Consider the following 13,516-nt stretch of genomic DNA (forward strand, 5'->3'; position numbering starts at 1 on the left):
TGTGTTACAGTAACCATTCACCTAGCACCTCCCTGGGTTTCAGGAAGATAACCTGGCCAGTCCATGTACAAGGAGACAGGCAAAGAACCCAATAAAGTCAGTCTTACTAGAAAATGCAAGTCTATACATGCAGATATACAGAATAAGCAGTTACACTGTTCAACTGAAGAGTCTGATTTTGCATGGTTCAGTTGTTGGAAAGCTTTCTCAAAGAACAATTCAACTGAGCAAAAAGTGGGCCCATAGCAAACTTTTAAGAGCCTGGCATGGCAGCTTAGATGCTGCACCTGACTTATCATGTTTTAAAAATGTAATGTCTAAATGTACCAGACAGCTTACAGGGGGGTGGGCACATCTGTAAATGACCCAGCAGAAACAGAATGGCTGAAACACTATTTCATGCTCAGTAATAGCCTGACTGTCAGTTGGCTTTAGAGAAGAGCACACAAAAACAGTCTGGACAGTCTTTTTTCAGTCATGAAAATTACAAACAGGAATCCAGGAGAAAGGAAACAATTAATTATTAAAAAAATCCATGGTAGAAAACTTTCTTACTCAATTACTTGCAACACATTCATCACCAACAAACTATGAAAACAGCAGGTGAGCTTGGCCCTTGCTACCCCCAAGGTCTTGCACATGAGAACAATGAAAAAGGATACAATACAAACCTCTCTGAAAAGTATCTATACATTTACAAGATGCTTTTAGAATGCAGGGAAAAAAAATAGGAACAGTAAATTTCTTGGGACTTAACCATGATCCTCTAATACTGATCATGCTCCAGGCAGATGGGCATTCAGAAGTTCATGGTTTACATATAAAATCATGTAAAATAGTCTGGAGCCTTACAACTTAGCACAAAACCAACTTTTACCCATCTAGCCATGAGACAAAAACCTTCAGGCCAATTCTTTAGCATCCAGAAACATTCCAGAGCACATATTTTCTTCAGGATGAATGTACTGACAAGAGAAAGAACAACCTCCAGAACTCCCTCTATGATGCCAGACAGTAAAAAATAAGCCTTTACTAGAGAAATCCCACATAAAAATATTATTCAAAAACAAAAGGGAAAAAAAGATCAGAAGCCATTCTGACAGTTTTTTCAAAAATCACCAAACACACCACACTCAGTGAGGAGCAGGTCAGCCTCTGCCACTATCCCAGAAAGTAACTTCTCTACTCTTCCACACACACAATCACCTGGCAAGGCAATGAAAATGAAAATCATTTGAAATTAATTTTTTTTAATGAAAATCATAAAAAAAATTAAGGAAAAAACACACCAAAATTCACTCCAGAAAATACCAGAAAACCTAGAGGAAAACTACAATGACATACTAAAAAAAACCCTAATCTTCATCTGTCAAATACTTAAATACTTACTATATAAAAGTATACACACTTTTTAATTTAAAACAAACAATACACAATTAATTTACTGTCTTACTTTTGTACAGCAAGTTCAGTATCAAATGTAAGGGTAGTTCCAGTGTTGACCAAAAATACATATAGCTTCATGATGATTTCTTTAGGTCTCTGAAGTTTGTAACTTCCACTGCTAAAATCATTTAGAAACTGAAACAAAAATGTCAAGAGTTAGTTTCACAGGAGTTATGAAAAAGACAGACATATGTTTTCAAAAACACTCTTTCAGATATATAGTGTGTGAATACATCAGTGCTCACATTCCACAGCTCTTTATTCATTACCCAAGACAGAGATGTTGTTCCTCTTGCCAGAAACATGGGCAAGGTAACATATACACATACATATACATACACAGACAGTTAGGAGAATACATGAGAATATACACTGAGAAGAATAAAAGAAACTAAATTAGAAAAATATAAGAAAATATTACTTCCAAATGCAGAAGCCATCATCCCAGATAATCTCCTGGCTTTTCTCGATTATGAAATACCTTTTAAAACCCCAGATAGTAATTTCCAGACATCTTTTTTAGATTTTACAAACAGCAATACAATCTAGTAACTCCTCAACTTACAGCTACTAAGTCTATCTGCTAACTGCTATCCCTATCCATACTATTCCCACAGAAATTGAAGCATAGGCAAAAAAAAAAAGGAAAGAAAAAGGGCGAAATTCCTTTTTGTATTTCTCTACAATAAGTAACAGCTTTAAAAATCTTTTCTTCTATTATCAGCATTAGCTAAATCTGTAGCTTCTTTCTTTGTTACTGATAGCAAACATGAAGTATTCAAGCAAGAAAGTCAACACATATTTTCAGTCCTGTGCCCTACAAGAACCTGGATGAGTAACTCTACGCATGTGTTTTTCCAGCGTATGTGACAAATGAAAAACTTTATCATGTGTGTGACAATGAAAAACTGCCTCATAAAGCACTGGGCTTTAATTTGAGATTCTATTACTGAAGTACTTCACACTCCTGAGCCTTTTGCTCTTCTCCTTAGGAGCTAGGAAGCTTATGAGTAATTTCCACCACACTACCAAAGCAGCTGCAGAAATACAAGCACTGCAGTCACTAATGACCTGAGATTTTTATGTGGAAGGAATTACAGAAAGTTAAGCTGTAAGTTTTAGTCACTAAGCAATATTTTTATATAATTATAAAAATTACTTTTTGGATTAAATTTCTACACAGGTAATATAAATCATCCCTTTTTCCTTGAAATATTAATAGGACACACATGCCGTGTCCATGCCATGTCCAATCATATTACTTGAAAATTAGTCTGAATGTGCATTTATCTCTTTGTCTAGACATAGAAAAATTGACAAACACAGAGAAAAATAACAAACATGCCATTAAGATGAGGAGGGGGGAGAAGTTTTATGAGAAATTTATTCCAGAAAGTCATAAGAGTTTGCTTACAAAAGAACAGCTATCCTCATGCTTTTCAAGCTTTAACTATAGACCTAGTTAAAATACGTATTTTTACAAAAAGGTTTCAGAAACAGAAGTACATCAAATAAAAAAGGACCAGTTAAATAATTTGATCTGAAGAGAGTTTTGTTGTCCTTACACCTGAACTCTACTGTACTTAGTGGCACCAACTTAATTTTGAATCAGAAAAAGAACATACTCTATAAACTAAGCTACTAGACAGGTAAAAACTGCTGAACACCAAGAATAAAGTAAAAGTTTTTGATTTTATTAATAAATTCTTTGGACCCTGTTTCAGAATTATCAGTCTCATGCACACTCTTCTTTTCCCAAAGGGTATTCGTGACTGTGATCCAGGTAGAATTAGAAACAGGGGTTAAATAATACAATGTTCCACGCACAGACCACATGACAAAAAAAAAAAAAAGAAACTCTTTTCCATCTAAGCATAGTAAAATGTAAAGGCTTGTACAGTACCTAGTTTTCATATGAACATTACTACCCAAGCTAAAACAATATTCAAGAGAGAATGTGTCCAAGACACACACAAAGCAGAATTTTAATCAAGCATTTACGCATCCATACCGTAACACTAAACCTCACTAAAACATAGAAAGAAGAAACATTATTAAGATCAACACTATTTATGACAGCATCTGCCATACATCAGAAGTCTCTAACTTTTTAACTTCTGACAAAGAAAGAATTACCTTCAGGCATTATACAGAGCTACTGCCTTCTTCAAATTCAAGCACACATTCACTTTACTTGATTTTTGGCAACAGAGTAGCATGGCTGTTCAAAGCCAGAGAAGAAGATCTGCAAAGAAAAGATTCAGAATGCAATTATTACTAAAATGTCAGTATTTTATGATCATAATTGCATTTAATACAGAAATCAGTGTACGTTAATGCCAGAAGAATAATTATGTGGTAGTTGTTTGGAGTTTTGTTAATTAACAATGCTCTCCACTTCCAAGTCTGCCCAGATCTGCTATATGTCTCAATACTTCTGCTCATCATTTTTGCTTAAAATAATTGTTAATCATAATTTTGAGTGTTTACAAGGAGAGAAATTTAGTTCACTATAAAGAACTGTTTCCTTTTTCATTAACTGAAATTATTTTCAGCACTCATGCAGAATGCTGGTACAGTGATGCTGAGAGCAATAGAGAAAGTCTTAACAATGCAATTTATCTAAGAAAACCCAGCATTATAAGGTATACATGCTACTGCTGTTGAATGAACAGTCTTATCCAGCAGCTGCCTCCCACAGATTCCTTCAGGAATCAGTATCACCTTCCTTACCTGACACATTACCTATTTTGCTAAGCCATTCACCTACTTTCAAAGCATGTGTTAGATTTATTGATTCTATTTTTTTAAATAAACTGAAGATGTTACCACTCCCAGACTGTCACTACATCTTGGCCAGGGGCTTCCTCTCCCAGAACTGCTTCTTCAACTACTGCTTCCTAAACTACAAAATGAGCCAGATCAGCAAAGGTGACCTTTTTTAAGCTACCCTAGTTCATTTTAACTGTGTTCAGTTAAGTAGCAGTGCCAAAGGAGAAGGAGCCTTGGCAAAGAACATGTGGACAACCTGTTGGGCTCAGGGCAGTGAAGCAAGTGCACAAATTCCAGACTGCAAACAAACATTATTTCTATCATGTTAATGCCCTAGCAAGCTTTCTGAGAAGATGATCAGGCACTATAAAGGGTGATAATCCATTACTAAAAATAGGCTTGCGGAAGCCTGAAAACCATTAGAACATGTAAACGATTTTACACAACCTGTGCTACTACAGATAAATCAAAAACACTCCACCCTACATTCTAAAACCTTAATAAATGAAAAAATTATTTTATTGTCACGGAACAGAAGAATTATCTTCCTCCCTTTTGTCCACTCCCTCATCAAACCCATGCAAAATGCATACATGATATTTTATCAGAAGCAAAGATACAATAAAAGGGAAATAACCAGTGTGCTTAAGTGCTACCATTAAAAAAAACTGTAATTGAACTGTCCTCCTCCTGTTTAGCTATCAGCAGTCAGTAGCTGTACTTGAGCAAAATGAATTTATGAATACTTGCCTTAGGTCAAAGTAATGCACATTAACACAAAACTGCTGAAATACTTCTGCCACAAACCAGGAATACAACACAATAATCTCTTGCCTTGTAATTGCTTTGCAACCACTAAGACAGAAAAAACAGGTGCTGTTTCTTTACCCAACATCTCATCAAATCATGCTGGGGGAAAAGAACTCCACTAACGCAGGTAGGACAAACTTGTATTAAATTACTCTTAAAAAAAAAAAAAAGAAGATAGAATTCACATAATTCCACTAAATTTACCTACTCTCAAGGCTGTTACAAACTTCAGTGAACATTTCAGGGAAGAGGGGAATGATGTAAAGCAAAGTTCCAGAGAATATATGCCTTAAGCAGCAACCTTTCCTGCAGATTCACTGATGTCCAACAAACACATGCTGCAGCATGTCCTTCCTCCCTTCAGCAGGAACTATGTCAACTGCCTCTCTCCAGCTGCCTGTCTTCACAGCTTTGGAAGAAAACTAATTTTGAGAGCTCTCCCTAGTCTTGCATCTCTGGACAACATCTGCCTGACTGTGTTCAAAGTTACAGGGGGTATGCATGAAAACCTATCACAGTTGCCTAAGTTTCTTTTCTTTCAATGGTCAGGTTATTGCTGATTGTTACAGGCAAGATCAGCTACATATCACAAATTAGCCTTTAAGTTTGTTCCCAATATTCCAGAATCATCCAGCAGTAACACAAGTTCTTAACATAATCATGGAGTGAAAGTCACACCAAGTTACAACAGAATATATCCATACACATTTTGTTCTTCTCTTTGTATTACCACAACAGGCCATTGATTTATTTTTAGCTTTAAACTCTTAGGTAGTGTTACAAGTTTCAAGGCTTTTATAATGTTACGTAGCTGAAATTATTTTCATTTGTTTTAATAGAGGTTCAACAACTACACAATTTGACAGCTACTGAAAACAGAGCTGCTTCCTATGTAATCAAACAAAACCACAAACAACTAATCTACTCAGATTATTTGTTTAAACTGTGTGACTTGCAGCATTAAATTCATGCTATCATATAAACTAGATCCTTCACACTATGGGATAGAAGTCTGTATGACCAACTGTCATGAATTATCAGTAATACAAAAAAAAAATAGCTGAACATTTGAAATTTTCTTTAACAGCTGCCAGATCAGACAGAATATGGTAGGCATAAATAAAAGAAAATAAATGAGATTACAAGAATGTAAGAATGGCACAAAGTATAAAAAGCTTCCACAATTAATTGAAAATATGTATAGTGTCACATATAGGTAATAAAACACCAAAAGCAGCCACAAATACATTGTGCTGGTTCCAACATATTTCACTGCTCTACACTCTACACTGCAATGCAATTACTGCAATCTTTTCTTCTATAATATAAACTCTTCAACAACCAACTGCTTTTGAAGTCAGTGTTGATCAATACTTTCAACACGTGCTGTTTACAAGCATTCAGATGTATCTTGGTTCAGAATTTGCTCATTGTTACATCTCTAAAAGGAAATTAATGTCTGCTTACAGACTCTTATTGCAATTACAGCAGAGGCATCACAGGTTTCACACCACCCTACATATAATCCTATGGCTACATTAACCATCTATTTCTGCCCTTAAATGCAGAATCCCTACTTCTAATTACCTAATGTTGACTGTTCCATTGTTTCATGGTACAATTCTTTCCAACTTCACAAACTCAAAACACTGAATCATGGCATTCAGAGCAGGACAAAGACAGAAATCAACATTTATGCTGTTTGGGTTTAATGGGACATTAATCAACTTCACTTTGGTCATTAATTTCCTTGTATTATCTTAATTGTTCACGCTCATACTTCCGACATCTCACTTTCCATACTTCCTTTATAATCTGGATTACAAATTAAACTTGAGCAAACAGAGATACTGATAAATTTTTCTTTAACACCATAAAATTTAAACTGAACTATGCCAAAGTAATGGTTTTCCTTTAAACCCAGTGGTGTGAAATTCCATCCACAACAGCAACACACGAGCAGTATATGGTATCTTGCTTTTTGCTCCCAGGGAAGAGCAGGGAAGTGTTGGCTCCACATCTGTATGCTAAGTGTTGTACTCATCAATGCTTCATCTGCCAGGCCAGACAGAACCAAGAGGCCCAAATTCTTTTCCCCTTGTGTGTATCTCCAGGTCAAAATGGGCTCAAGCCTTAAAGCAGACAGAACTGATCAAGGCAAGACTGGTTACTCAGTGCCTGCATTTTCACACTGCTACTAGGCATTCACATATTTCTGTGTGATCACCATCTGTGTGTGGCTGATAAAGAAGTTTCACTTCCTTTACTGCAGAAGCACTGAGGCTACACTACAGGTTAACAGTGTCTCCTTACCCCCAATTACCAGCGTCAGGAGTCTCACAGGACACCACCACAGAATTTCTGACTGTTGAAAGGGCAATTCATCTGAGGTAAAGGCTGACAAGTCTGTGACATGCTTAAAAAGACTCAAGTGCTGTTCATCATTCAGTAAATATCTTATCAGGGTAACATCTCCCCTCAAGGCAAATATACCATTATTACCTCTCAAGATGGAGTCAACTTTGGAGCACATTACCATGTTATTAAATTGTGCTTCATTTCCATACCACAAATCTTAAGGTTTGCCTCTCAGATGCTACAGTTTCTGTGATTTCACCTTTCAGAGCAGGATTTCCTGCTTCACCTCGACTTAGTAATAAACTCTATAATAGACAAAGGTACAAGACCAGTGCAGAATATTCCTTACAATTCATTTTGTTTTCTTCTATAAACCTGCCTTCTACCTCCACTTTCTTTGTTTTTTCCAAGTGCCCTTCTCAAAAATGCTTTCTTGCTTCAACTTGCAGACCCCAGAAGCACAGTATTTTATAGCACATAAATCAAAGGAAAATTAAAAAAGAAACTGAAGCTAAATTTAATGCAACTAACACCTTTCTTAATGTCAGTTGTAAGATCCTCTCTAAAAGTAGGCTTCAAGAACCTTTCTTCAATACTGCAACCTAATGTATCTAACCAGAAATATCTTAATTTTGCAGAACATTACTACTACCACCACGAAGAAGAAATAGAAAGAATAGAAAGTATGACCTCATTGTGAGGGCACACATTCTTTAGTAATGCTTTATGCAACAGAAATGGATATGTTTCTAAAATACAGTGCAAATGCATATAATTTTCTGGATAGCCAACTGTTGAAAGGAAATATGCTTTAAAAGGCACTAAAAAAACTTAAAAGAAAAATTAAAAAATAAAAAAAACCCCACCCCTAAACTGTGTGATGAATAAGTAGTAGGGCTCCTCCTGACTCTCCTTCAAAATAAATTTAATGAGAAGACCACATTTAATCATAAGATACATATTACTGAAGGCGGAGATCCTATCTCCCACCGCCACCTTGTATCAAAGCCTATAAACCTCATGTTCAAGCCACACTGTAGTCTTAAAGAAAGGCTGTCAATCCCTGACATCTGTAAGGTTGCAGCCATCTGGAGCTCTATTTATATGTTGAGATGTGCATCAGGCACAGAGGCGGTTACTTAATTACAGCATCTCCAACAGTCACTGTGTTCTTAACAGCTCTCACACTCAGCTGCCGGTCAGCACAGCAAGCCTTTTCCACTCAACCCAAGAGCCAAGCTGCAATCCTGCAGAGCAGCCAAGACACATTCCCAAACCCCTACTTCCCAATTCACTAAAGAGGAATTTCAAAAGTCAATAATTCAGTATTTCATAGTCTAAGAGGCTTCTTCCTTCCTTCCCCTCCTTTAAGATGAATCATTTTATATATTACTAACCTAATACTTCAGTTACATATGGGCCATCATATTCAGAGTTGCTCCTACAACTCTGAATTACATGGAAGCTCCTCATTCAGCCAAGTAGGTGCTGCAATGCCTTCAGGAGTCCTCAGCAACATCAAGGGTGAAAGAGCAGACCAAAAGCAAATCTGGGCAGGTAAGAAAACACTGTGCATTGAAGAGTGCTTTGAAATCGGTGTGGGCCAAAACAATGCAGCTTCTCACAAGTTCAGACAAAACTTACCCTGAATTTTAGGAACGCGATAGTTTCAAACATGTTCATAAGACAACAAGCACATGATCAGGCACTGGGTCATGAATACATATGGATGTGATTTATAAAGCTTCAAATCTGATGGTTAGCATCTATTCACATCGCTGTTTTCACTGATTTGAGGAGCTGCCAAAACACAGCCCATATAAAAGACCAGACAAAAGCTCTCCTCTTCCAACAGTAAATACAATTTTACCCTATTTTTCAAAACCTCACATTTCTTACGTGATAAAAAGTGAAACTTATGTGCCTCAGTTAACAGGTACAAGTCAGAAAACAAATCTAGGATTTCTGACAATCTTATTGCTAGGAAACAGCCCACAGCCTGCAGAAGTATCCCTTCTCTTTCTTTTCTTTTTAATTGATGGAAACAAGTCTTTCCACAGCTGTCTGCGCCTTACTTTTGACAAAGTTAATGAAGGTTTTGTCAGATTTTTCTTTTTTAAATGTATAATTTTGCCATTTCAGAGCATTTGTGGAGTACAAGCCTCCCTTGAATTACAGAGACTAATACATTCTCTTTGCAAAGATTGGTACTCTCAGGTACATGGAGCTTCAGGTGGTTTTATTCAAGTTACTGACTTGACTCCATAGTGGTGGGAAGCTTCTTCCTGTAGGTACATACTCTTTAAAATAATTAGCATGTAAAATCTTCCAGTGCTGGCAAACAATTCTGCAAGAAACAGACAACAAAAAATTCATTCTTTCTTATACCCAACTCAGACAAGTCACCAACACTTCTTCCACTAACACTCTCTCTGATCAAACAAGAACACAAACTCTGGAACACAAACTAAAAGCGCACCAGACTCATTCCCTTTCTTCAGACAGTTCTTCTTCTGCTCCTTTCCCTGCATCAACTTTCAATGGTGCAACTACCTGTATATCTGTGGAATAAACTGGATGACTTTGCTGTAGTAAGTTAGAAACATCATACTTCTCCAGGATACTGATTGCTCAAATTGGTTCCATGATCTGGTTCATTACATAACTCCACAAACTACAATCAACCAAGGCTAGAGAAAAGCCAATGAATACAGAGGTTACTCAACATCAGAACCATCATTTAAGAAGACAAGTGAAAATTTTCAGAAGGCATCATTCATATTTCTAACTCCCTTGCCATCCACTAACAGATCACTTCTTAGAAACCTAGTAAAAAAGCCCAAATCAGTACCCTCCTAAAAAGCAGGCTAAGATAACTTAAAAATTTGCAATTACTACAGATGCAACCAAGGACAGAGTTTCTCAAAATTTAGTCCAAGAGGCCATTTCCCCTGTTCTTCCCTCTTCAGATACAACATCCTAATGCTGCAACTTTTTTTTTTTTATTTCTTGCTTTCTTTTATATGGAAAAGAGAAAAATCTTAGCCAGAACCTTTTAAAATATGAAAATACAGAACATAGGACTGATTAAAAGGTATTTACTTCACAGGAATGAAAACACTACAGATGGAAAAGAAAGTCAAAGACTGACAATAATGAAATGTAAGGCAAGTAAAGATTCTTGTGATTTAGTCTGACTGCCTACAGAAAAGTCACAGGTTCTTCCTTAATTGCTATTCATAAGCAATCAGATTTTAAAAGAACGATTAAAGTTTTCTAGTAATAAGGAAATCCTCTACCATCTTGGTAAACTGTTTAATTGCTTTGCAACTTTACAACTTGTTTCAAACTTTTCTTATCCTACATTAATTATAAAATCATTATTTGAACTTTCAAGATCTAAAGATAGAATTTATCAAATTTTTCTTAAGTTACTTATAACTCATATGTCACCTACCAACCTCCTCATATTCATCAACCTTCTTTTATTTCCAGTGGTATATGAAAGTAAAGGACCATCAGCAAGATGCAGAGCTGATATAAGCCCCAGTCTCCCTAGGTATATATATTCAGAAATGTCGAGATTCTTCTCAGATCAATTTATCAACTCTTTTTGGATATCACACATTTACAAATCACCTTCATATCTCTACTGGCAACAGTGCGAAAGAAGATAACAGCAATGTCCTGAGAAATGAGAAAAACTGCAGGATAGTTTGCAGAATATTAAATTGCCTCTAATCTCAAGAAGGTGTTTTCTAATCTTCATCTGCCCTTCTTTACCTTCCTGGAATATAAATCATTGGTAGCTTCTAACAGCTAACAATGTGCAACAATAAATTCTTTTAGGCAGTTTTACCAATATAAGAACTATACAATCACCAAAGAAACTCCAGAGAAAACCACAACTTACAATGACTGAGGTATTACAACTATATTCCTGCCTTATTGAACCCTGGTTGTGCTGTTTAGAGCCATAACATGCATGTGAAAATGCTGTCACAATACATTTGCTTTTTGAAATGTACAGGTATTTTACCACCAAGCCTTTCATTTAAAAAGGAAAGTTTACACACTACCCCTCCCCCCCTTCATTCAGAAAGAACTGAGAATTTTGAGTCATATTTTCAAACCATTCACTGGGTGAGAATCAAGTTTCTTTCAATCAGTAGACTACACAAGTACTTGTGAAGAATATTTTTAAATAGAGAAGTCATCTTGAATTTACTAGTAGAACACTTACAACATAACATAAGCAGAATGTATTAGAAGACAGCTTCTAGTCCTGTTACACAATATATTCTTATGTAAGAATCTTCCCTTCATCTGAATTTAATAAAAATACACACTCTGGAGGATGGAAGAATAACTGTATAAACAAAAGCACCATTTTGTCAGTATCACCTGTTTATCCTAAACCAACTACAATAAATAAGGGTCAAATTTTCACACTTTTGATGTACCAGCACAGCTACTTGGCCTCAACAAACTCAAAATAAAGTTCAAGATAAACCACCGACATTGAAAGTCCCTGCAATATCAGAAACAACACTATTCAAATTATAAAGAGCAAAAAGTACTGCAGCAATATCTATAACACAAAAAGAGCATAACATGTTCAATCATAGAACTAAATCAAAATAGAAGTTGGGAACTTAAAAACAGCTACCTCAAACATTCAAAAATCAGACCTCAGCAAAGTGCAATTCTTACAGAATTTATATTTTTGCTTTGCTGAGGGTGGTATGACTTTTTGAATCTATGATGTAAGTAAAACTCTCCCTATAATTAGTTCTCCAATACTGCATTCTACCTCTAAAATACAGTTTTCAATCTGTTCAAAAAGAAAACAGCATACTGGCCTGTCAAATACATCTTAAAAAAAATAATGAAGATTGATGTATCATACAGATACTAATTCCACCTAACCCCTCCAAATAAAAGCAACATGCAATCAAAACACTGAACACGCTATTTCACTATTGCCACCACAGCTTTCCTACTCTCCTGAAACAGCAAAAATTCTGTTTCAAAAGAAAGTCTTAAGAGGTAAGAAAACATGAGTTATTTCATAAAGAGAAAATACGTCCACATTCTGAAGTCAGTTAAAATATCCTTAGAACATGACTTAGGCAGAGCTGCTCTGAAATATTCACTCACCACTCTTCTCATTGATCCTATAGCATTACACAACAAGACAGATGCAGGACACTTGGAACCCAACTACTCAACAAAGCAGTTTCACATTTTACTTTCCATTAACAAGTAATTTACGCAGGTCAGAAAGAAATTCATACAGCACTCAAACAAGCCTTTTTTTTTTTACTTATTTGTACTAACTCATAGCAAACAGTCCACCACATTCTACCACAGTTTATTTTCTAGATGCACAAACTACCAGAGCTTTATATATAGCACACCAGAAGCGTTTCACCTTGATGCGATAAAGACAGCAGGCCCAGCTGCAAAATCTCTTTCCAAAAGAAACTGTCAACATCTTGGATGGACATAAAAAGCTACACTAAGCTGTTGCTTGAGCTCAGAACCCTTCTGAACCATGGACAGCAAACCTGAACAACTAAAGGAAAATATACACTTGGAGATGGACACAAGAGTAGCAAGAACTGCCCTGACAGCCTTGGTTTTTCTCCTGACCAGCCCTGTCTCAACCTATGAACATAAATGTGGTAACAATAAATTTGTTTAGATACTTCTATTGACAACTTCCAATAACTAGTATTGAAAAATTATTCATGTATTATTAACAATACAGTTATGCTTGAATCCTATTAGAAAACACAAAGCATATCCACTTCCAACCCTGCTCACAAATCGAAAAAATTTTAGAGTTGCTTTGTGGCCATGATGTCTTCCAACTTGTCTTTCAACTGAACTACATTAAATATACTAAAATTTAAATTAAAACAAAATAAAGAGTGGATCTGCACGATGAATTAACTCATAAATAAACAAGTGACTGTCTCAGTAACCACAGAATGTTAATTAGCTCACAAAAATAATTGCTAGCAATTTCTTTATCACCATTAATTGTGCTATAGGCTTTTACAACACGCAATTCATGTGAAGATCTTTCAACTTGTACACCAAAAACATTAGTCTGGCAAATCAG

The 13,516-nt window shown here is 35.9% G+C and overlaps 1 protein-coding gene across 2 annotated transcripts in view; it reads right to left on the reverse strand.

The window, feature by feature from the left end:
• RB1CC1 (RB1 inducible coiled-coil 1) overlaps positions 1-13,516 on the reverse strand; it is a 64,905-nt gene that overhangs the window by 48,421 nt on the left and 2,968 nt on the right. For both annotated transcript variants that reach the window (XM_066563107.1, XM_066563099.1), the window contains exons 2-3: positions 3,583-3,691; positions 1,454-1,581 (exon numbers count right to left, since the gene is read on the reverse strand). In XM_066563107.1, the coding sequence (XP_066419204.1) occupies positions 1,454-1,524 (71 nt within the window). In that variant the 5' untranslated portion in view covers positions 1,525-1,581; positions 3,583-3,691. The remainder of the gene's footprint in view (positions 1-1,453; positions 1,582-3,582; positions 3,692-13,516) is intronic.

This window comes from Molothrus aeneus, chromosome 1 (genome assembly GCF_037042795.1).
Source record: "Molothrus aeneus isolate 106 chromosome 1, BPBGC_Maene_1.0, whole genome shotgun sequence".
NCBI lineage: Eukaryota > Metazoa > Chordata > Aves > Passeriformes > Icteridae > Molothrus > Molothrus aeneus.